Source organism: Rosa rugosa, chromosome 7 (assembly GCF_958449725.1).
Source record: "Rosa rugosa chromosome 7, drRosRugo1.1, whole genome shotgun sequence".
Classification (NCBI taxonomy): domain Eukaryota; kingdom Viridiplantae; phylum Streptophyta; class Magnoliopsida; order Rosales; family Rosaceae; genus Rosa; species Rosa rugosa.
The window spans coordinates 21021876-21047508 of record NC_084826.1 but is presented as its reverse complement, the minus strand read 5'-3'; the positions used below and the strand labels follow the sequence as shown (position 1 = coordinate 21047508).

Here is a 25633-nt window from a genome sequence, read left to right as displayed (position 1 = left end):
ATAAGTGCAATATAACTGTGTTGCATATTACCTCACTTTTAGTGAAAAACATAAAACTTTGTACAAAAATATGCATTGGTATATACAATTTTTAATGCTTGGAATCCAGTAGGAGGATATGTCATCCCGCCTTTAAGTCTAATTATTATTGGAAATGGTTAACCACCACATAATAAAAACATACTTAAAGGAAAAGAAACGGAGCTTAAGAGCACATACTGTGCATGCTTCTTTTTGTTCCACTCTTTCAAAATAAGTTTACTGAGATAAGAAGTGTTCATTTTTATTGATTTTTTTCATGCACCAACCACATGAAAATATGGAAACACATCTCCTAAAGCTTCTGTCTCAACCATTCCTACAAATAGAAAAAATTACACAAAGTTACAGATTGTAATATAAAAAAATTCAATCAAATATGTATGTTTCTAATCAATAAAAATGTTGATGTACCTATGAAGACGATCGATCATTTGTGTTTGAATGAAGCAAAACTTCTTTAAATACGACATTCTTCGTAAATACACCATCTTCACCAACTATAGATCCTTTTTTAACCAGAACTTTTGTGGTTGACTCTGATACTCCTCTCGACAATGCAACATATAATTGTCCATGACTAAAAATATGATCTGGTAGGTAAACACCTACATGTGGGATAGTCTGACCTTGAGATTTGTTTATGGTCAAAGAGAAGCTCAGTTTGACTGGAAATTGCTTTCTTGTTAGTTGAAATGGTAGCCCAGCATTTTCTGCACTTTTCAAAGGAATTCTAGGTAGAAAAACTCTAGTCCCAGCAAACTGTCCTGTTAGTATCTCAGCATCAATCAGATTTTGGAACGAACCACGACACAACAATCTAGTACCGTTACACAATCCCAATTTAGGGTCAATATTCCTTAAAAGCATGATTGGAGCACCTACTTTCAAAGTTAACTTGTGGGGTGGCAGCCCACCTGCGGTTATTGAGTTCAGAAACTCTGGTTGGTACAAATTTCTCATGTCATCTTCAACAGAGTCGAATGAGTACAATGTAATTTCTTCACCTGGAAACATATTGATTATCTTTTCATTCAACACGTCCACATCATCGTTTATAGGAGTAATCAATGCTCTGTCCACCATGTATCTTGCATCATTTACATGATCACCCAAATTGGGGAAAACTTCATCAATAATTTGATTGATAGATTGGTCACTTTCCCATGGAACCACCATGCATTCTGGTAATCTCATCATTTCGTCGTTAATGACTTGTTCACTCTCATCGCCAACACGAAGTAGAAATTCTGCAAATTGGTGGTCATTTATGGATCTCATATTCTGTCTCAATCTCAATATCTTTGTTTGTGCCCAAAATGTTGCTTTCACAATGGAGGCTTGAATGAGTTCAGACTTTGTTCCTTTCGGAATAACAGGGAGAACTTGATACGCTCAAAGCAAGCGCATAATTTAACCCTGAAAAGATCGTTAGTAGTATAAGCAAATAGGGATCGTTCTATTCCGGGGATTGAGGGTACACCTGTCATTGTCAAACAATTAAACAATTAAAATTAAAACAAAGTATAATATTCACAAATGTATTCACAAAATATAAACATTTTACACGAAAAGGGGGGATTTTGTTTTTGGTTTTTTCGAAAATGAAACTAAGTTAACAAAAACAATTAAAATGCAAAAACATAAAAATACGAATGGAATGAAGGAACAAAGATCAAAACCGAAACTTATGATTAAAATTGATTCAAACCCTAATATTGTTCATCTAAGTCATGAGAAAGGAGTTGATCATGTGAAACATTCGAAAGCAAATGAATTCCCATTTTTTACTTTTCAATGCTAATTAACCTAAGCGAAAGCACCTAGATTAATCCTATCAAACATGCAATCAAACCCTAGAAAGCTAGTCAATCATGTCATGTTTAACGCATTACACATAGAGAAAGGCTATCAACTCAAGTGTACAACTTAGTATGGAAAAGTCCACCTAATTGCAATTCTCTTTAATTAAATTCGATCTTTGTACAAAACCTTTACTACTTTGATTCAAGTTTACACAAAACGAAAAGTCGATTTCACGTTCTTAAACCTAGCACCATTCATATCGAAACCCTAAGTGTTTGCAACCACATAAGATTAAAATACAAAAGTTATCTATAACGCAAATTTAATTAAACAAACCCACATAAGCAACTCTCGAATCACAATATATGAATCTGAAAATTCTCAATTAATCATAAAAATTCCAGAAATAATACTTTGTTCAAACATATATGTCAACTAGTTCATAACCAACGAAATTCAAAGCAAAGGTTACAAAGGAGAATAGGATTACACCGTGGATGAAGATGAGATGGATGATTCACGTTGTGGATTCTTGAAACTCGAAAGCAAGCTTCAAGGATGGCTATGGATGGAAGTGCTCACGGCTTCTCTTCTTCTTCTTTGGCCTTGCTTGAACTCGTGGAGATGACTAAACTTGAAACTAGAGGATGGAAAGGAAAATGGAAAGGAAATGGAGAGACAAAGAAAATGGAATGGATGAAGGAATGTCTTTCTTCTTTGTTGTAGCCTCTATTTATAGGCTACCAAGCAAAACTATTTGGATTTAAACAAATGATGATATGTTAGGTTTGAGCATTTAAACATTAATGGAATTTATTAGGTTTGAATATTTAAACACTAATGGAATTTGTTAGGTTTGAGTCACTTTCTACTCATTTTTCCTTCAATTAATTCTCCACCAAGACTTCAGATTTTGCCCGTGACTTCTTCATATGAAATGATCCATCATGAGTGTAGATCATTCTGTAAAATTTTCAGAATTTATCTCCATGTGTTTGGGCCGGAATTTCTGCTGGACTCCTTACAGGTCCAGTTTTCCAGTTTTGCTTCTGCAGAACATTGGGCTGACTGTTTGAAGGCCTTCCACTTCTTTTTGGCTCTTGCACTCTTCATAAGAAATGTTTCTTAGGATGTCTAGAATGGATCTGGAAGGTTTCAGCTCATTTGAAGTTCATTTGGTCAGGTGGTCGCTCCTTCTTCCTTGCTTGGCTTGGTTTCTCCTAGCCGGAGTAGGAAAATGTGTAAAGTTGACCTTTTTAGTGCATTTCCATTTTTCTCCATCATTTTATGGACCTAACACTTATTTCATCATCATCTACTCCAATGTACCTAAAAATAAAAATTGAATTAAAAATCGATTCGTTAAGGAATTAACTAAGCAAAATGTGAGGAATTAACTATTAAAATATCACATTAAAATGCTTCTATCAGAACTTGACGAAAATCTCCCCCAAAAATCATTTTCTTTCCACCAAACGGTAATTCGACATCCATTATGTCTCGAAATGTTCGATCAAGTGCTTCAAACACATGTCGATGCGTCATAGGTGCCTCATCCCAAATAATTGCAGTGGAATCTTGTACCAGTCGTGCTAGAGCAGACTGTTTACTTATGGAACACATGGATGATGCATCTACATTGAGTGGAATCTTGAATCTAGAGTGAGCTGTCCTCCCGCCGGGCAATAAATTTGCAGCAATTCCAGATGATGCTGTGGCTAAGACTATATGATTCATTCTTCTCAACTTTGCTAGCAATGCACGATATAAGTATGTCTTCCCAGTACCTCCAGGACCATCGATAAAAAATAATGCACTTTCTCTTCCCTCAACTGCGGCCATTATAGTGTTGAATGCAATCATTTGGTCGTTGTTAAGGTGGTCAATTGCATCAATATCTTCTTGCGGGATATTTATAGAAATTTCGTCTTCAATACATCTCGGTATTCCTAGACTATCTTCTGGCTCACTTGTCATTTCAGGCAGATCAAATTCTCCAGTGCCCTTATTAAATTGTTCTAGCATTCTGTTTAGATCTCGAAGTAACCTGTTTCTGACAAAAATATCTACAATATCACTTGAAGAAGAATAATCTTCAATCATGAAAGGATAAAATTCATCCCACAATCTTCGAACACCAGTTGGTTGACTATACACCAAAATTGTGACGAATAATCTTCTCAAAGCTGATGGCATTCTAATTGCAGAGGTCTCTAATAGACATTGTTGGATGCTATTGTCATCTTCTAGCAAACCTCGTTTCTCTACCGCTTCCTTAAAAGTAGTTTGCAGAACTCCATTAATAGTAAGCAAATCACGAAATGATCTCGGTCCTCTTATATGATTGAGAAGGACACGTAGGTAAAATTTCTCACCTTCGGAGGGTGAAACACTGTATATTCTTCCAATTACCTTGTAGTTGTTCCTTCTTTTCACCCAAGCTTTGTGCTTACTATCCCACCTATAGTATTGAGGGAATTCTCGATACAGATATCGTCTTGCTTCCGGATCCATACGGTTCATGGTGAAATATTCAGTAAGCATAGACTTCTGTGCATGCTCATCTGCTAGAATGTCTTCTACAGTCTCATTTGCATTGAATCTGATTTGTTGCATGTTTGGAAGATGTATTTGTAATCTGTCGACTGTTGGATATATTCTGTTCATTACAAATTTAAATATCCTCCATAAAGCCTCTGGTGCACAAACCCACCTTGCATCGACAAATTGTCTTATTTCATCGAACTCCGGGTCAGATTGCACTTGAACTGCAACTCTATCAGGACCTTTGTAGACATACTTATATAAGTATTTGACACTCTTTATGCTTCCACATATTTCAACATTGATGTGACAATCATACCGTAGCAACAACCACGGGTTATAAGGAACAACCCAACTATTATCCACCATTGTTTCTCCAGATCTACGTAGAGGGACTGGTAAGCGACTTGCTCGTCTTCGATATATAGGATATGCATCGTTTCCTTGCACAGTGAAATTTGCAAATGATTTTGGATAACTTTTATTGCATCTCCCATTTTTCATACCTGAAGACTGTTGGTTTAAGGTTCCACATGGACCGTGAATCATATGTTTCAACACCAAATCATAAAGTTGAGGCTCTTCATCTTTATCTGGTATTTCTGCTCTAACAATGCGGTCATAATCTTCAGGGTTATTAAGCTTATCATTTTCATCCAACATGATCAGCATGTGTACATGTGGTAGGCCCCGTTTCTGAAATTCAACGACGAAAGCATGAGCAATAACTCTTCCCAATACCCCTTTGGTGATGATGTCTTCTTTTAGTTGCTCAAGTTTTGAACGAAATACCCTGACCTCTAAATCTGGACGATCTTGTGATGTTTGTCCAGGGAGTAGCTCACTTTTAATTTCTTCCCAATTCGGGTTACATGTCATAGTGATAAACAAATCTGGTCTGCCATACTTTTGAACCAAAGCCATCGCATCTTGGTACCGTTGGTACATATCACGTGGACTTCCAACAAATGATGATGGCAGAATTGTCCTATGACCGACGTTACCTAAGAAAATGTGAATCTATATTAAATATTTCTACAATTGAAAAACTTACATATCTGATATATAGGTGAAAGTAAAATATTAATTCTTACCTGCATTGTTTTCCCCTGCAATAAAAGAGTCTTGAAGTCCTTGATAAAATTCTTTCCTAATTGTATCTTGGTTACTGCGAAGCCATCTGAGTTTTTGTGATTCAATTTTCACGTAATTATCTACAACATACTGTTGTAAGAGCCGTCCGCCTCGAAGTAGAGGATTTTCATCACCTGGGCGCATCTGCACAATCATTTTTTTTTATTTAGCAGGTGTTTAAGTATGATTTTTTTTTTCATTTAATGTAATAGGAACTAAAGTTGAAAAAAATTGTACTAACCTGTAACATATATGCATAATAGTCGCAACATGACATAGGTCTTCCATTCTCATCATGACTATTAATATCCCACCCATATGTTCCATAAGGTAATAACAAAGGATACTGCATGGGGTCGTAATATCCGACCGAGTCTTTAACATTCCAGAGTCTTCCACTAATTGTTTGGACAACTAAATCTCTTCCATTCGGATTGATGTCGCCCCCTCCTACTATAATAGCAGCAACTTGTGATGCAGATGGTAAACAATACTGACGTTGATTAGAAGGCTGCTCTCTTATGATGAGCCTGCAATTGGGCAAGTCTTGGCGCTGTCCGAGGCTTCGAAATTGATGGACAAATGGATTATAGTGATTCAATATCTGTTGTATCTTTTCAACCAGTGCCCTGTCTAAAACTACACTTTCAGACAATCGATTGTCAAGTTCATGCTCGGTGTCATATATGTAAGCTTGTAGATATCGTGGTCTCGCCCCTTCACTTGGTAAAAGTCCACCAATCTTATGATATATAGAACCCTGTGCACGAAAAGTATAAATTCCACGACCTTGAAGATTAATGGATTCATCAACATGCACACCCATTGAAGTGAACGCAAACACATTATTATAGGCTTGGATATTTTGTCTGAATTTTCTACCCGCATCTGTTTGGTCAGAAAAGAGCTGGATCATCTCTGGCAGAGAGGGTATTAGAGGCAGAACAATATTTCCTTTCGAACAACACAAATTGAAGGTCTCTCGATGAAATAACCGTGCATTGCAGTATGGACATGTTCTTAGTGCAGGCAATCGACAAAATGGGACACCCCATCCCTCATTAAAATCTCTAGCGCAGTTGTAATTTACTACTGCTCTCCTTGTACGCCGCACTGGGTCAACACTGCTGCTGCGCTGATCCTGTTGGTTATTCTCTAGCTCAGTGTTGTTGTTCTGATCCTCATGATTATTCATCATATGCTCGTTGTTATTGTGGTCCTCATCGTGATTATTCATTGTGACATTAGGCATCTCTATTTATAAGTGAAAATATACAATTTTAGCAAAAAAACCTAATAAAAATTCACTTATGTGAATGGGTTGGATATAAATATTTGGTAAGCTTACCGTAAGGCATAGAATTCTGAATAACCACATTGCTCGGTCGAGACGTAGTCGAACGGGCTAATTGTCTTATGTGGGTCAAGCGCACCCTTGTAGCATCTTGGTCATGGTTTTGGGAATAGGATGAAACTCTTGAACTTATGCTCTCGTTGTCGGAGTGTACTATTAACATAATAATAAGCAATTGTCAATTATTTTAATTCCAACTATTAAGTTTAGAATTTTTGTTTCATGTTATTAATACACATATCCATACATCGTGTAACTGTAAAGTCTAGCGATGTAGCTTGTAAGTATTAAGAGAAAAAAATAAAAATAAAAACTCGTAACAGTGGCATAGTTAAGCAATACAAAAGTACCTGGAGCTAGCCTATTCCTATTACTTGGGCCCGCCTCTTGTCCATGGTCACTTACATTTTCCACGGCTAGTCGCTTTCCCCGAGCATGAGCTCGCCGCCGCGCCAAATAGGCTTCATGTTGTGTAGAACTCATCGATTGTCGCCATTCTTGATGGCTAGCACGTGCACGCTCTCTATGATCCATTTGTGTCGTGTCTGTTCCTATAAAAATATAATAAAATATTAATATTTTTCCAAATGTGTTGCTCTGTTCATCTCTCTTTCTATACTTTTCAGTGGAATATAACAAAAAGATCTTTAGCAAAAAGGGTTGAAAGTAAATTATTAATTTTCATATTATGTTATTTTCTTTAGTTTTTTTTTTTTATGACATGTTATTTTCTTTAGTTTGAATTGTGCTGATACCTGACATTTTTATTTTTATTTTGTATTATAATAGTTTTTTTTTTTTTTTCGATCTTAGTTTGAAAATAGAAAAGTTTCTAATTGCTAATTTCAGAAAACAAATTCAATTTCAGTCTCCCTACTAAGTTTAACCCATTGTTGGGTCTGGTGGAGAAAACTGCTATATAGTTTGGTATACGTGTACTATCCATGCAAACTACTATCAATTGGTAATATACCTTAATTGTTCTTTTCTAGCCATCTCTATTTACAACTCATAGACAAAAGATATGATTCACTGATTTATAAAGAATTGCATTACTGATGAAATTAATCATATCATCACAGGTTGCAATGAAAATGTCTTTTTCAAACTCATGCTTACTTGCGGCGAATGAAATGATAAATCATTCTGAACAACATATTTAGATATATGGTTACTCTACCCACGACCAAAGACAATCTACTGGTCCATTGTCATCAACACCTTACTTGCTTTTAAACAATTAAATGATCGAGTGGTAACGGTGTGTTACGGTAACACCGCATCAAAACATAGCTACAGCTCCTCTAGTAATTTTATGCTAGTTTCAGTATTAGCCATTTAGGCCAGTACGTACTTGAAGCATCCACAGTCTGGGTTGCCCCTGATTCGTCTCTGTGAACCTGACTCGGTCTAGTATGTGAACCTGAGTCAGACATAGTGGTATGTGAACCCAACAGGACCTGATTTAACCGTCGAGTTGCCCAGTCTTTTGGTGTTTACTGCATGAAAAGACGTACACTATAATAAATGCTTAATCAAATAGAAAAATCGACACATGACAAAAATGGAGCAAAGGATCTTAATAATATTAGGATTCTAAAAATGACCTGGGGCATAATTAAATAATTGAGATACCTTGAATATAGATGAACAGGTCCTTCTGTATTAGTTTTGCTTGCTGGTCATGATTTTATCTGTAGTGTCCAAGCTGCCATTCATATATATATGTTGCAAGTGAAGTGAATGCTGAAGCATCAGAAAAAGAGAACAAAATACAAACATATAAATGGATCCACAAACACCAAAACAAAGATCAAAAGCAAACCTTGAATATAGATCAATAGGTTATAGGTCCTTAGCGATCTGCTTTCAGTTTTGCTTGCTGACCATGATTTTATATCTACTGTCCAATCTGGCATGCATACATACATGCTGCAAGTAACCCATGATTATCGAAGCATCAGAAAAACGAAAGGAAAAAAAAAAAAAAACAGAAATATATATATGGAGTGACAAACCCTAAAGCAAAGCATACCTTGAATATGGATCAACAGGTCCTTATCGATCTGCTTTCAGTTCTACCCCTATGAGTTGTCTTTCCTCACAAACCAAAAGTAAATATATTTAAAAGAAGAATTTTAATACACAGAAGGCATGAACTTATAAACACGGTTAGTACAATAACAACACCCAACATCTATTAGAGATTCACCAAACAAATGGATATGATATTACAGATTATAAGATTCATATGGTGTTGCATGATTTTGGTAATTGTAATTGCTATATGAGAATTCAGCAATAAAAAGAACACAGTTTGCATGCCATCTGACCATAAGTGAGCACAGTTGTCTAGACAACTTCCCTTCTTAGTGGTCTATCTTACTAAATCCAACAAAAAACCTAAGCCAAAGAGCCTAATTAAAAAAACCAATAAAAAAAAAACAAACAAACAGGAAGAAAGAAGAAGAATGGGAGCTTGATTCATCACCATGTCAGTTTATGCTCTTCCTTTTTGTCTTCAATTTCTTGGTTCCTTCGTCTCTCTAATCTGCAGAAGCAATTAGTTCGTACGTATATAGTGAACATAACATTTATTTTATTTTAGTGATAACAACAAAATTGAGAAAGAAAAATTAGAAAGATGGACAGACTCTAGAAATCAGGTAATAACCTCAAAGTCTTGTTCAATATGATAGGTGACCAAAGTATTAACATTTCTCAGCAATTCTCAGAAGAAGAAGGAAAAAAAAAAGTCTTCAAATCACAACCAAAAAATCCCACTCAAAAACACAGAGGAAAAAAAAAACAATTGATGCACACACCAATTGTCATATATGTTTTGAACAAACGTACTTGACTTGAAATTTTAACGGAAAAGTTTTGCCAAATGTGCAGAGAGGATACAAAGAGGTTACTTTCAGCATATTTGTTACTTGCTGCCCATCCTATAACTATATTTCCAAGCAATTTACGCGTTCAAGAGAAATAAAGGTCATCAATGAGTTTCACTTAGACAGCCTAAAGCAAGAGAAGTAAAAATGTGATTAGGGGGCAGATTAAAGGAAAACCTAAATTCCGAGCAGGTAATTTCCTTTGGGAAAAGATTGAAAAAGATTAAAAAATAAATAAATTATGGAATGATACAAAACTTCAAACATCATTATAGCTAAAAAGAATTCGCACACAGATCAGCATATTAATCTTGGAGTGATTATAGAATTACCTTGTCATTCACTTTCGTTTTATGAGACACCATCAACTGGAGAGAAGCATAAGCAAGATCTGTGATTTATAAAACATGTGATTCAGAAGGCATCCACATAATTTATTGATGAAGACAAAAAAGAAAAAAGGAAAAAGGGATGCTCACATCAGTTTTATCAAACAAATACTACCTCTTAGAACCCAAATAACTGGACAATTCGGCAGGGACCAAACCTATCCTCCTGGGTTCAAATCCTTGATGGCAGAACATACTTTGATATTATAATTCAAACCCGTGGATTGGATTACAGAAAACCCGAAAAGCATGACAAATTGAATCTGAAAATCAATGAAAAACGAAATTTGAAAATTACCCAATGGGAATTATCAAGTCTGCAAGAGTGGATTCGTCTTCTACTTGAGCAAAACAAAACCCAAAATCTGAAATGACCCAATGGCAATTAGCAAGTCTGCAAACCGTCACCCGATTTGTTTCTTTCTCTTTCTCCTCCTCCTGGCTTTGATTGTGCTCTGCTCTTCTTTCTTTCTGTGTTTCCTATTTTCGTATGAACTGTAAATTGGAAGAGGGATGAGTCCTGATGCATCCATTTGTACACCGATTTTCTCCCACGTCGTCTTGTGCATCCGTTTGTGTTGAGATCGTGGCCCGGCAGTTCTTCTCTAGTCTGGAGATCGTGCGCGACTGCGTCTTTGTTCTCTCTCTCTCTCTCTCCCCTCTCTTTTGCCGCAGAATTGTTGGGATTTTTTTTTCCTTCTCTTCTCTGCCGAGGATTCTGCTGCTTCCCTTTATTTTATTGTCAAGATTACCATCATACCCTTTGGACAGTATTTATAATTTTTTAGAGTTTTAATAAACCGTGGGTATTACAGGTAGTTCAAAAATTTAACCATTCTGGTAGAGAATTGGCTTAATTAATAAAGATTCAGGGAAGGGGATAACTCCTACCTCTAAAATTGATATTTAGACCTCCCCACTTAATAGACCTCCAACTTTTTTTATGATCAAAGGGTTTCACTCCTGCCGTCATGATGACTCGAACCCATGACTTCGTACATAGGTAGTGGGTGCTCTAACCACTGAGCTAACACCACTTCGTCAATAGACCTCCAACTTACTTTTACAAATAACCAATATGCTATCTACACCTCCCTAATTTTCCCATAATACCCATCATCCAATAATATCAATAAAACTCTTTTTTTTAGAGTGTTCTATTCATATACCTCCATCAATTTTTGAACATTTCACAATATTATTTTACTCTTGATACAACTAAGCTGGGAAAAAAAAAAAACTTTCAATTGATAGCCCCCCCCCCCCCCCCCCTTTCTTATTGTTGTACTATGTAGGCATATGCATCTTTAGAGACCAAGAGCAGTTCATTTCTTCAACTTCCTAAGATTCCCTCGTTTCATATATTTGCTCGATGGGAACAGTATGCTCCAATGGATGAGTATGATTTTAAGAGAAAGTGGTTTGTTGGTGTTTTGGTTAGAGAATATTGCATATCCGAAATTGACTCGAGGAACTGCAAAGTAAGGAACTGGTCTGTTGATTTCTCCGCTGCTTGGTAAGGATGAAGACCATAACAAAAACAAAAGGGAAAAAAATGGCATGAGGATAAGTTGACTTCATACCTCTAAAAGGGAAAAAAAAAAAAATTCTCTCTCTTTTATGTCTTTATTGGTAATTTGACATGAGTTGACAAAGTCAACTATCACTTGAAAAAAAAAATGATGTCCAAATGCCAATTTTAGAGGTATGAATAGAAGCTCCCTTGAGTGAAATTGTGTGTTGGAGCACATATAATATATCTTATCTTATATAATTAAGCCAATTCTTGAGGGAATTGTTAAATTTTATTATTAGTCATTTTGCACTTGGATAATATAATATTTTAATAATTTAAGCGTTCGTATGGTATCTAAGAAAATGATAGGGTGACAATAACCGCACCCTTCAAGTATCATAAGAGAATTTTACCCATCTTTTATTTTTCATTTGATGGAGTCAAAACGGAGTGTCGTTCACCCACTTGTAAAATGAGCTTTTTACCAATAACTACAAATAATCACATATATTTACCAAGAGCAGGCTCCGTGTTCCGGAAGCCCGTGCGGCCAAAAGTATTAGCGGGCTGTTAGCCCATTGAAACCTGATGAGAGAAAGAGTACTCAAAGTTTAAAGAAATTACGCAACATGCCATTAACACCAATATTAGCCATTTCTCCCAAAATCAAAACCATCCCAAAATCAAAATCCTCTCTAGATCTGAGAAGCTCACCGACGAAGCTAGGCGGTGAAGCGCCCCGAGAAGTGACACAGCAAAGCTAGGAGGAGAAGCAAGGCGGCGAAGTGATCGGAGAAGCGAGGCGGAGAAGCTAGGCGGAGAAGCGAGGCAGCAAAGCGATCGGAGAAGCAAGGCGGCGCAGCAAGACAGTGAAGCTAGGCGGCGAAGTGATCGGAGAAGCGAGGGGGAGAAGCGACGCGGTGAAGCTAGGCGGATAAGCGAGGCAGCGAAGAGATCGGAGAAGCGATGCGGCGAAGTGATCGGAGAAGCGAGGGGGAGAAGCGACGCGGTGAAGCTAGGCGGATAAGCGAGGCAGCGAAGAGATCGGAGAAGCGATGCGGCGAAGCAAGACGGTGAAGCTAGACAGAGAAGATATTTTTTGGTTTTGGCCTGCAAATCTACCGGCAAAGAACGCGGCGAAGCTTGCAAATCCACCAAAAAGCGAGGTCAGTATCAATTAAGATGAGTCGCTAGGCAGCGAAACTTGATGTTATGTGACTGATGATGAATTGTATGAGCTTATTGAGAGTCAGTACCATTAAAATGCTTGCAATATGTGCAATCTATGATTATTAAGAGTCAGTAGCATTAAAATGCTGCAATATGTGAGATCTATGATTTTATGAACCCTCTAAAGATCATTACTTTAGTTTCTGAGGGTCAGTAGCTTTATTTTCTGAGATTTGCTTGTTCTGATGGAAAATGATGAGTTTTGTGACTCAATAGTACAAAATGAATTGTATGAGCTTTAGTTTCTGAGGGTCAGTAGCCTTAGTTTCTGAGATTTGCTTGTTCTGATGGAAAATGATGAGTTTTGTGACTCAATAGTGCAAAATGAATTGTATGAGCTTTAGTTTCTGAGGGTCAGCAGCCTTAGATTCATGATTTTCACTAACTCTATGTTTATTGTCCTCAAACTTGTGTTAGAAGAATAGTTATTGGTTCTGCTTTTCATAATTGAGTGTTTAGAATTGGTATGATGATGTTGCTGGAGCTTTGTAGAATAGAGAGGCTGATTATTCTATTTTTTTGTGATTTTCATAATTGACATGCTCTGTTGGAGAATGTTGTTGTAAGTCAGTATGGTGTTACTTAGATAGGTCTTAAAATGTTTGGATACATAATGGTGCCGAATTATATCGAGTTTATGTTCCATAATGATTACTTTATGCAATGATGACATATGTGTCTTTCTGTATGTGATGGTTGATTAAGAGGTTTGAGATTGTGAATGGTGTAACTGAAGTTAGAAAACCATGTGTATTGTTATTGAGGGTCAGTATCCTATTGAGGGTCAGTAACCCTATGTGTATTGCAACTTCATTTGATGTTTATTTATGAGGATCAATAGGTTCAGCTTTATGAGTGCATTCGCTTGATTGCATGAGGTATTGAACTTAATTCTATTATCGGTTCAGTTGAGCTTGCATTTTTAGACAGGTTTCTTAGCTTTACTTTATGGGAAGGTCATTGTAATTATGTCTACTTATAGGCTCTGTGGATATTTGACCTTATTATTGCAGTCAGTATTGCTCTGTGGATATTTTCTTAATCAAATTGAGGGTCAATAAAGTATTAAGGGTCAGTACACTACTGAGGGTTAGCAAACTACTAAGGGTCAGTACTCATATATTTGCATTTATCATAATACACAGATTAATCGCAATGGCAAAAGAGGATGGTTGCTGCAATAGACCAAGAGGACGTACCGATTGGAACAAAGAAGATATAGGGAAAGCTAAAGAAAATGCCGTTTTGGGAATATACATTATGCTCTATTAGATGAGTGTTTAAAGTTATGTGACTTTAGGTTGACTATTGTTAATCATGATCAAATTTTGAGCTTGTATATCCCATTTTTCTATTTACTTCTAATATCAGTTTTCTCAGCTCAAACTGGAAACACTTAGTTAATAGTTACTGATGATCAATCTCTATTTCATGTCATAATGGGTGGGAAGAGATTGATTTATGGGATAGAGAAAACTGGGCTTGCTGACACATTCAACAAATTGAACATATGTAGATGCAGAATGACTTATTAGCCACCAAATTGAACTCTAGAGAGAAACAATACAATCAAAGAAAAGAACAAAGATAAGAATGAAGTATTCTTCAGAATGATATTGAAGGTCAGTAGCGTTAAATCACACTAACTCTGCAAAGGTCAATTTGGTAATTTACACGTTAACATAAACCAATTTAAAATAGAAGAAAAATGCCGCATGGGCCTGCTACAGTACCGCAAGGATATGAAAAAAAACAGGTCTGCGCATGGGAAAAGTTGGGTTGAGTTTGTAGTTTATGGTAATTTGCTATAAAATGAGAAACTATTTCGAATCCAAATGAAAAAAGAGAAACGACCAAGACGTAAAAAAATCCGAAAGTAACCTATGGAAGGGAAAGTACGAAGAAGAGTTGTGTACTTGTGTTCCAAAATACCAAAGACATCAAGAAAAAACCAAAAAAGGGCGGCGGTATTCACGTGGTTTCAAAGCTAACCTCTCCGGCATTGCTGCAGCTGAACGAGGCTTCTACCTCCATATCTCTCATCTTTCTCTCTCAGTTCCACGGCGCCTTTGAGTTCTCACCTGGCTGTTTCTCTTTCAAACCGTTTGACCGGCGCTAGATGGAAATCTGATCCCCATCTGAGAAGAAGAAGAAGGCCACTGTTGACAGGTGGGTAACTATGCTGACAACAACAGGAAACACATAGAAGAAAAAGACCTTCCATCCAGCGTTCGGGTTGAATCAGAACACCGGGCGTTGGATTTGTATAGGTAGAAAAGTCTTCTTATCTTAAAACTCAGATCCAATTGTGTCTTTCTTTCCCGAGTTTTATCGTTTTTGCCCTTTTTGAAGATTTATATCATCCAAGTTTAATTGAACCATAAGGGTTGGTAATTGTTTTTTTTTTTTTATTTGAATTAGGTGATTTCGTTACTTCAAATCACGGAGAGGTATCACCTTTCAATGACAAAGGACAAGACTCAAGGTATGTTGCAGCTATGAGAAATTCCATTTGCTTCTGTTATTTTCATGCGTTTTCATCTACTATTCCTTGAATGATTGCTGTAAGAAACTAGGGATATTTGCTACCTGCTTATTTTTTTCATTTAGGGATACATCTTTAAATTTGGATTTGGGCTGCACATTAGTTGCGTATTGTAAGTCGGTAATCTATAGCCTGCAGTGTATTGGTGTTGGTATATCCAGAGTAATCTATAGGTACAATATCATTTTGCATTACAATAACTCAGGGAGGAGGTTTCCATACATTAGAAGGTCTGAGAAATACAGAAGCATCTATGTTCCATGCTTAATGCTCTTAGGGAAATGGCCTATTTTGCACATAGTCAACTTCCTTCCCTGGTATTGTGTCCGGATAACCTTTATAAGGGGTCCCTGCTTGACTTTCAGCTCAAATGGTCAGGCTGCTTTTAATTGGCCCCAGTGCGAGAAGGTCTTAAGACTTTCCCGTCCATTGTTGACCTTCCATCTTATATGAGGTTAACTATGTCGATATACTACTAAGGTCACCAATTGTCAGTGATATCGCATATGAAGTAGTGTTAAAGCTTTCTAGATGTACTGCTCCAGTTTCCTGTAATTGGGATCTGACACTGCTACTGATTTGCACTTAGTTGTGACCAAAGAAGTTCGTCTTCTGTTGGATGTGATTCCATCTGTTGGTCAATGAGAAGTTGATGAAGGAATATCTTTGAGTCTATATGAGATTAATAATTAATGGCCTCTTTTGTATCTTAAATTGGGACTCTCTTCTCTGAAAGTTTCCCTACTTTCCCACATGACATATTCAGTTACGTGGCCCCTTCTCTTTTGCTTATCTTTCTATGATGGATTGCTAAGATAATGGAGTATTTTCTCTTGGGCTCTAAGAAGGCAGGATTTTGTAATAAGGCGCACATTTTCATGTTCGTTTTTGAACATAACTGCCCATGACCTATCCCTAGGCTTCATGATAATGGCAGAGATTCACATTGTTTTTCCATTATTTTTGTTTTATGGTTATTAGTTATTCTTTCATTATTTACTTTGCAGGTTATTCATTACGATCTTTGCACTATTCAAGATTATCAAGCATCTATTGGACATCTGTTGAGTTGGCCCTGGGTCTACAACCTAATGAAGGGGATACAGTGTTCATGCAAGCCATATTCATGTTAGACTGGCCTGTTTAACTGGTGAAATTCACTTCCACCAGTCAGTGTCATCTTCAGAATGTTGAGGTTGCTACAAGCATTTGGGTTGGTTTACATCTACCAGAAAAGGTTTGGGTCACTATTTAGTTTTCTAAATGTGGACTGTTTGCACACATATTCTTTTTCCCTTGTTGCTTATTGAACTGCAATGCAGCCAGTTTGGCAAACTTTTTATTTTTATTTTTTACTTTTTTTATGGCAAGCTCTTGGTTTTCTGACAGAAAGATTTCAGTTCAACACTTCAACCTATTACAGCTTCACTTATCCTCATATTGTTATGAATCATTTAGATGCTTAGTTGCTTCACCTTGTGTGCTCATATCTAAAAGGTTATCTCTTTTCAAAAAATATTTCAAGGATAATATAATATGTTTACATTTTAGAAAAAAAATGTAATATATTTTAGTTTTGTGCTTGTTCATTCTGTGTCTGCCTTTCAGAACAAATTGCACCACCTTGATATTTTTTGTATTAAATGCGTAACAGAAACAACCGTTGGATAAATATTGCACATTTTATGTCTTGATCAAGTAGAATAGATGGTGCCATGTTTGTTTGGGAGCTTAATCATACAGAAAATGCAACGCAGTCTTGGATATTGCTAAAATGATAAATGGGTTTGGATTTGGTTGGTCTGCTCACGTGATATCTATATGTATTAGTGTCAATCTATTCGCATAACATATGATTAACAATCTGTATTATTTGTTCATCACATAAAGGAATTTTTGATATCACTGAGAGCTTAGGTAATACCTAAATGAGAATGTCAGTTATCAAACGATAGATAGTTTTGGATTTGCCTGATCTGTTACAACATTCCATTTTACTCTTTTGAGTGTTTAGTGGAAATATCCTGATGATGTTGATATCAAAGAAATGAAAAGTTTATAATATGGAAATAGTCTATCTGGTGCCACATCTGCCACTGTTGCTTCCTACTGCACATTTTTAGTTTGGGTACTAATCACTCTACATACCTGTTATATGTTTTTTCCTTGGAATTTCAGGATAAGTATTTTACTTTATTATATCATTCATTTTTAGTTTATAAGTATTGAGTGGAAATATCCTTGATAAAATTCAAAGAAATGCGAAAAGTTGATGATACGGAAGAAAGTCTATCTGGTGCCACATCTGAAATTGTTGCTTCGTCCTGCACATATGTAGTTTGGATGCTAAATATTGGTCAGCGTTACCACAGAGAAAAATTGAGTCTTTATTTTCCTTATTTGCTTTGCAAATAGAAAATCGATCCCACTGAACTACGGGTTTTATAAAAACATTGATATTCTTTATTTTCCCTGTTTTCTATGAGATCAGATAGTTGATTCCACTTGCAAGGTACTGCTTGTATAGAATTATTGGGAGTCCTTATCTTCCTAAATATATTCTGGCTTTGCTAATGGATATTTGATCCGAATCCAGGTATTAGCTCCATTTGGGAATCAGTACTTGGAATATGCACTTCCTGATGAAAGTGCTCACATCGAAAAGCATCTGTGTGTGACGATATTTGACATCAATGTGAGGACATTATGGTGTAACTATGGTAACCACTGCTGGTAGTATTTTCTTTTCCCTGCCTTGTTTGACTTTTTCCCCGATTCACTTGTAGTAATTACTATGGTGACAAGATGTCCACTTCTGGTTATTTGGAGCAGGTGCTGCCTGCTATTTTAGATGGTAAGTACACTTTCTTTTGTGGATGTGTGGTAGCCTTGCTTTGAATTCCAAGCGTCTTTGTGAATAATTAGACATAAGGGATTGTAGTGGGGATTTTGGCAGCTCATTCTTGAGGGGAGGGAAACCTATTTTAAGTGGAGATGGTTGCCTACCATATATAGTGTTCCCATAATTGTCTCCATCAGATGGGTTCTTTTTTATTTTCAGGTCTTTACCTTTGCTCTTACCTGCTTTAGAGGACTGTTCCTTTAATGATAATTGACAGATTCATCTAAGATCTAAGGAATCATTGGGCGATCTCTCATTTAGGGTAATTTCACCTCAATCTTCCAGTTACCTTTCTTGGAGTTCTGTTTTTTGAAATAATCTGTAGTTTTGGTGTTACCTGGTTGCTGGCAGTGATGATGAAGGTGCCAGTACTGAATCACATGTTCACATTGGCAGGATATCATTGAAATCTTGGAATGGATAAGTGTCATGGAGTTCTTACTTTGATATACTTGGTTCAAACTGATGCCAGCCTATCAGGTTGGCAGGTAATGGGTATTTCCACTAATCTGTACTCTAAATACCTCTTTCGCCTCTCAAAGGCAGCAGCTTCAAGCATTGATTGAGCTTGCTAGGAAACTCTGTGAAAGAGTGCTTCCTTTGATCATCCCATTTGGGATGAAGAACTCTTGCAACATTTATCCTCTGAAGGTAGCAGGTTTCTGGGCGAGCACTGATTGAGCTCGTTGGGGAACTTGTTGAAAGAGTGCTTCCATTATCTTCCCAATTGGGATGAAGTACTCTGATACCAGCAGAAGTTGAGTTTGGAGTAACTTATGACCTTAATAATAAAAATTCAACCTGTTTGACAATGATACTAATGCATTCCAACTTTCTTGTGACTGACAGTTGTATGCATTTGTCTTAGTGAAGTAATGTTAAGTGCTGCTAAAGTCATCTTTCATGGATGAGCTCATCCAGATCATTCAAACTGCTCTTTCTTTTTTATGTGTTTCTGATTTTCCATGTCTTTTTCTTGACCCTTTTTACTATTTATAGAATCTTCACCTTATTTTTCTTTACAGCTACTGAGGTTCGCGAGTCTGTGCATAGCCTTCAGCATTCTCTACAAGGTGCTTTTCTGGTTTGTTGTTTTTGACCATTCTTTCTAGATTGGTTGTTGTTTGATAAAATTTTATTGGGATGACGCAATGTTGAATGCTGAAACTTCTAATACTGAACTTGCTGGCCTCAAAAGTAATTGTATGGTCTCCCCTCGGTTATCTCTCCTGCTTGCTCTCATTTCATCCTTATTGGTTCAAATATTAGTTGCTGCGCTATCTCTTTTAGTGTCAGGATTACTGCTGTTTTGTCTCACATCTTTCCCAAGCTGTTCCGCTTCCACTTATATATGTTTGACCTTCTCAATATTGCTTTGTTGAATGCTGGGTCTGAATTCTGCTTGTTTACTAGATTTATTATATATATATCAAGTGCTTTCATTGCACATGCTGCTCTTGGAGCTGTACTTGAGGTTGTTGGGTATGGTCTTGAACTATGTTTTTCCTGCTTTACTTTCTGCAGTGGGTGTTGATCAGAATGTATTCTGCTGAGGTGTTTAATTCATGTTTGTAGCCTCGAGTGTTGTATACTTAACGAAAAACTTTTTGCCCACAATCTGAGTAGGGTTTTGTTTAAATGTGTCCTGTTGGCTGCAGTCTTATCTAATTTTAATGTTAACTGGCGGCTGGATATTATAAAAATCTATTCAAACTGAAGTATTTGAATTTTTTCATAAATGTTAGGATTTTTCAACTTTTGGAGGCTGCAGCGGATATTGTGGTCTTAGTCATGTAAAATGAAGAAGTTTTCTATTATGAAAATGGACTTCTTGAAGCTGTCAGCAATAGTCAGGTATTTATGTGCTCACTCTCTATGGTATCTCATTATTTATAGTTACTATTTTCTGAATAATTTCACTACTTTTTCAGATTTTGACACAATGCGGGCATAGACCAAAGTTAATAAGGAAGTTTCTCGGATGATCCAGCTGGTTAATGCGACAAGCATTTATTGATACCCTAAACCGGATTAGTTTTGGTATAAATTTGTATCCACTAATTGACTTGCCATTATTATTTTTAAAAATAGTTGAAGCATCTGGAGTTTTCTTTAGTTGGAATCATGATAATCAGTTTTCTTTCTTTAATATGTTTTTTTTTTTTTTGAAGGCTCTTTAATATGTTGTAACATTTAGCATATATCTCTAGATTTCATCATTTTTACTTTTTTTTTTTTTTTGGTAGTAGAATAATTTTTGTACTTTTACTACATGAGGTACAGTCCTTTTAAAATTAAATTGGAATACGTATACAGACATACCAAACGCCATTTCGTTAGGTTGTAAAGGATTGGAAATAACTGCTAGAAATTACTTTAATACCCTTAGGGTGGCAGTACACTAGTCTCTGTTCTCAAACCATTTTAGCCGACTGAAGAAGAATACCCAGAACCGAAAATGGAGAATGCAGGTAACGGCGCTCAATTTGGACCAGGTGGCGGCGCAAATGGTGATGCAAATGTAGTAGATGACCCACCACAGGTCCCCGAAGGTGGTGCAGCGAACGGCAATGGAATTGGGGCTGGTCCCATAAATGGTCCACAAGGCGAGCAAGCAGCGAACGGCAATGGAATTGGGGCTGGTCCCATAAATGGTCCACAAGTTATTGTAGAAGACGAACCCGAGGGTGATCAGGTAATGGCTATGGTTCCGAATCAGTTTGTATTGAATAACTTGGAAATAGCCAGGCTGATTGCTATAATTAGAGCAGGGGGTGCCATGATTAGCCACCATGCGGATCAATTAACTGCTATAGGTCTGACTATTGGAAATAATGCAAACATTTTGGCTGAAAACCACATGGTAGAGGTCATCAACCAAACGGTTAATCAAATTATAGGCAACTTTGAACATACGGGATGGGTTGTCGAGAGCATTTTTGTAATCACACCCCAAATTAACAACACTGCCATCCATCTTGCCCAAGTTAACGCAGCCAATGCTGCTTTTAATGCTGCCTTTATTCCTGCGATTGTCAACATTAATGCTAATGTTCCTGCCGATAATGCTGCTCATGCCCAAGGGAATGTGGTTGTTGGACAACAAGATGTCAATGACATGCAGAATGTGGAGGGGCAAAATCAGCTTGCGGAACAGAATCAGCAGGAAATTGGGGAGGCTGAGCAACAGGTGAATAATAACAATAACCTGGAACAGATGATAGGGGATGGAATTGCTGTGATTGCTCAGGCAGCAGCTACTGTTGTAAATGAGGCTGCTCAAATTGCCCATATAGGCCTTTCTCTGGATATCATTGCTGACCTTATGGCTGGTAACCGCACATTTATCTACACTGCAGTTGCTCATACCGTGGAACAAATGGTGCAAGGAAATGCAATTGCTCAGCGAATGATAGATGTATCTGATCAGATCATCCATGTTGCAGTGACAACAGCTGGGGTAAATGCTCTAGTCCAAGGGGTGGCAGAAAATCAAGAGAACGTAGAGGGTGAGGGGCCATTACATGAAAATGATGCGGTTGAGGAACATATGCCTGGTGAGAATGAAGCAATTATGCAGGCTGAAGGGCAAGCAAATGTGCAAGTTCAAGGCCAGGCTGAAGGGCAAGCATATGTGCAAGTTCAAGGCATGGACATACTACACCCAGAGCAAGGACTCCCTGATGCACCAGTTGAAGGGTAACACAAACTCCTTTATTGCAAATGAATTCTTTTGAATCTTCTAAAAATTGGGGAGCAACACCGGAACATTTTTCATTTACTGGACATACTGCATACAATGTGACATGAAACATTATTAATTATTTTGCTCCTTTTATAGTTATGGGCCTGATGAGGAGGATCATGCTGACTGAATATTGTGGCTCTCATGGCTGGGATGAAACAAGGACGCTTGCAGATCAGGAGGGCCGGTTATTCCAACACTACGCCTACAGAACAATGCACAACTATTATCTCTGCAGCTGACGTGTACGTAAGCCAGTTTTGACTTCATGGGGATTGCTAATCTTTTGTTTGATAGTTCATAGTTGTAATTGGCTTTTGGTATTTGAAAATCTACACATGATTTAACAGGAATGAGTTGACCTCAGGTATATTTTCTATTATGCATAGTTGTGTGTACCTCAGTCAGTCGAGTCTAAGCCTTTCCAAACTTCAGAGGGGACAGCTTCCAGCATCAGCTGAAGCTTTTCCATTTAAGGATAACTTTTATTACAAAATTTCTAACACATTTAGTTGTTGGTGACAGTGCTATGTAAATCATGACACCCTTACAGCAAATGCTGTAAGGGAGTTGACCTGCACATAAATGAGTCTAATCAAGAGATAAATACCTACACTAACAACCTATATATGTCTGTATATACAAATGAGTATACCTTGTGCTAAAAACTCAGTTGCAGCAATCAGGAAAAGAACCCAGTTTTCTCTTTTTAGCTCTTCTGATGATTAGTATACAAAACCAAGCTTCCTGCAGCCATTACAGTAGCAGAAGAAGTTTTCCCCATTAGTCTTTTGGCTTTGTGACCTGATACTAGAATTAAAACCTTTAGTTGATGGATAATTGTCAACGAACAATTATTGAGAGACCAATGTCAAGAAAACTGAGATAATTAGATCAGGTGACAGAACAAAGCAAAATAAAGTTGTTTGAAGTTAAAACTAGTGAAACCATTTATAGTCAACAAGCGGAACAAAGGAAAAACAGGAGGACCAATCATCTTGCTTAATGGTTGAATTAAATGCTCTCAAGTTAGCTACTGCAGTTATGGAGGCTGAATTTTTTATAGGTTTTATTCTACAAGCTTATGTAGAGTCTTCTGAGATTCACGTGTCTTGTCAAGTACATCAGTTTCAGTTTAGTAGTTTAATGGGTCTTTTAAGCATCAGGTTTCAAAGTGGGAAAGCCTCCTCTTTATTTGGGCCATGCAAAGGTTGGCTTGTACCTGGCTTTTCTATCTAAAAGAGATGGTTGGGGTGGATTTCAGGAAGCAGGATATGAGACTTATGTGATTACATCCGACCAAAATTTGGCATATTAGCACTCTTTATGCCACCCAATGTAACTTAAACTCCACATGCTTCCACATTCTACATCTCGTAAACTAGCACAAATCTATTATACTACCCAAGCGAACTTCTTTGTCATTATTCTACAGAAAATCTAAAACTTCTACATGTTTAAAATTAAGAACAGTACCAATCTATTCTTAAATAACATATGTCAATTTCAACACATATCATGTGTAGAAGCGCCTAGTTTAAAGCATAGAATCTATAAGATATGGAATATAAACCCCTTTGCATCTAATTGCATTAGGATAACCTATTTTATTGCATCTTAAATCCTATTTATAATCAAGAAATATAAACTCCTGTAGAGGAACTGACTTGAGTTTGGTTCAGGGGACTAGGGGGCTCAATAGTACTTTGAGCTTAATCTACGAGGGTCTATTGGCACCAACTCTGCATGGCAAGAGAATTTGTCTAATGCATGAAAGAATATGCATGTTGCAAAGAATATAGTCCCATTTCATCATGTGTCAGTAAATCCCTTCTAAGAGTTTGTAAACATACTTTCCAGCTTGTGAACAAGTTATACAGTTACTAACCACGTGAAATTCCATATCAACGGATAAAAGATTATATCATGCTACACCATAAAGTAGTCAAACTGCATAGGCAATATCATGTCATAGGTTTTCATACTCATCCCTTCATCAGTCCAGGTTACTGACTCCAGAGTAAAACATGTAAACAACATACCACAACATCCACTTATAATCCAGGTTTATGACCGTAGAGCAAAACAAAAAATATGAAAAAAGAAAGTAAAAAACAGAAGACAGTACCCCGTGTCTCGAAACTTGAGGCCGAACTTTGAGAACATGAATTGGAAAAAACACTTCATCCCTCCATCTGGAGCAGATTAAAGACTCATAATAGTTCCACCCTTCAGAGGAAGTTCAAGTTCTTGACAGTCAAATTGGTGACGGGTTGTCAAATTCAGCTGTAATTCCTGAATGAAATGTCTAACTCACTCGAAGCATAGCACTCTCCTAAAGCTCAAATCAACAACTAGAAATGGTTGACCATGCTCTACTCGAAGCATAGTTCCACCCTTCAGAGGAAGTTCAAGTTCTTGACAGTTAAATTGGTGACGAGTTGTCAAATTCAGCTGTAATTCCTGAATGAAATGTCTAACTCACTCGAAGCATAGCACTCTCCTAAAGCTCAAATCCACAACTAGAAATGGTCGACTATGCTCTACTCTATGGTCAGGTTCCCTTTTTCTGATTAAAGAAGAAGGTGAGGTCACTTGTTTTTGTAAGGTACCAAGCAGCATACACAAAGACTATTGCATAAAACTATCCAAAATTTATAGTTATAGAAGAACTGATTATTGAAATTCCCTTCTTCGTTGATTAAAATCAAGACAAAAACCAATATACCAGATGCTTAACATCACAACAAAACTAATAAAATAACAATAGCAGTCGATAGACAAACCTAAGAAACCCTGTTCACTATAGGTGGTAGCTGTACAAAACCAAATTACAAGCCAACCAAATGATCTACTGTATCCTCTAGATTGCGTGTGTGTCAGGTTCCCTTCTTTTGGTTATAAAAGACAATCGAGTCTACGGTACTGATTAGCATAGAACAAAGATTGCAAAGATTAAAACATTTATAACCTTTATCCTCATCCGAGAACTGAATATTGAAATATATTCACTGTTTATCAGAAGGCAGACAAACTACCAAACTGGATCCTTAATAACCAATGAAATACTAGATAGGCATGCTACTTTACATCTCAGTTTTAGGATTCCTATTACTCTGGCTAGAAAGACTGAAAATTTAAGCAAACACAAACACCCAAGCAGACAAAAACCCTATACCCCTTACAGGTTACAGCCAAGCAGCTGTAACTTAGATTCTGTTGTTTGTCTGTCTTTGCTCTTCTTCTTTCCGATTAATCTATTGGGACTACTTGCCCAGTATCTGTTTGTATGTTAATCTATTGGGACTCCTGCCCTCTTTTGTTTCTGTTTCTTCACATAAACAAAAAATAATTGCCAAGTTCACATTAAAAGTGGTACCTGTAGAACTAAGGATATGAACTCAAGATACGGAGGCCTCTGGGCTTCTACTTTCACACCAAGTCCTATCCTCCCTACCGACGAGCCTTTCTGAGGTGGAAATCTCTGCACAGATTGGAGCCTGGAGATAGATTAAAAAAGAAAAAAAAAATTCCA

The 25633-nt window shown here is 37.0% G+C and overlaps 2 protein-coding genes and 1 long non-coding RNA gene across 8 annotated transcripts; 1 reads left to right on the top strand and 2 right to left on the bottom strand.

The window, feature by feature from the left end:
- Nucleotides 1-296: 296 nt before the first annotated feature.
- Nucleotides 297-1320, bottom strand: LOC133723029 (uncharacterized). The gene is made up of 2 exons (XM_062149865.1): nt 669-1320; nt 297-358 (listed from the first exon to the last, which is right to left on the bottom strand). Exons 1-2 carry the CDS (start codon nt 1318-1320, stop codon nt 297-299), a joined length of 714 nt encoding a protein of 237 aa, XP_062005849.1.
- A 1938-nt stretch (nt 1321-3258) lies between these two features.
- Nucleotides 3259-10851, bottom strand: LOC133723028 (uncharacterized). The gene is made up of 12 exons (XM_062149864.1): nt 10459-10851; nt 10276-10339; nt 10104-10162; nt 8913-9428; nt 8703-8809; nt 8513-8585; nt 8232-8376; nt 7228-7428; nt 6872-7030; nt 5765-6777; nt 5484-5667; nt 3259-5393 (listed from the first exon to the last, which is right to left on the bottom strand). Exons 7-12 carry the CDS (start codon nt 8311-8313, stop codon nt 3259-3261), a joined length of 3774 nt encoding a protein of 1257 aa, XP_062005848.1. The 5' UTR covers nt 8314-8376; nt 8513-8585; nt 8703-8809; nt 8913-9428; nt 10104-10162; nt 10276-10339; nt 10459-10851.
- A 3911-nt stretch (nt 10852-14762) lies between these two features.
- LOC133720383 (uncharacterized) lies at nt 14763-20502 on the top strand. Of its 6 annotated transcripts, none has more exons than XR_009851826.1 (10): nt 14764-15176; nt 15328-15391; nt 16459-16688; nt 18048-18146; nt 18238-18305; nt 18513-18615; nt 18705-18841; nt 19379-19426; nt 20099-20207; nt 20285-20502. It is a non-coding gene; the product is annotated as an uncharacterized LOC133720383 (long non-coding RNA). The 6 variants fall into 6 exon arrangements; XR_009851825.1 differs by having other exon boundaries at nt 18705-18848; XR_009851827.1 differs by having other exon boundaries at nt 14765-15176; nt 18750-18841.
- The last annotated feature ends 5131 nt before the right edge of the window (nt 20503-25633 follow it).

Coding starts and splice junctions, on each gene's coding strand:
- LOC133723029 (XM_062149865.1), bottom strand. CDS start 1,320: ATGAGATCCATAAATGACCACCAATTTGCAGAATTTCTACTTCGTGTT. Junction 359..668: donor GACCATAAACAAATCTCAAG/GTCAGACTATCC, acceptor TTCTATTTGTAG/GAATGGTTGAGACAGAAGCT.
- LOC133723028 (XM_062149864.1), bottom strand. CDS start 8,313: ATGTCTGACTCAGGTTCACATACTAGACCGAGTCAGGTTCACAGAGAC. Junction 7,429..8,231: donor CCAGACTGTGGATGCTTCAA/GTACGTACTGGC, acceptor ATATTTTTATAG/GAACAGACACGACACAAATG. Junction 7,031..7,227: donor TAGGAATAGGCTAGCTCCAG/GTACTTTTGTAT, acceptor TTATGTTAATAG/TACACTCCGACAACGAGAGC.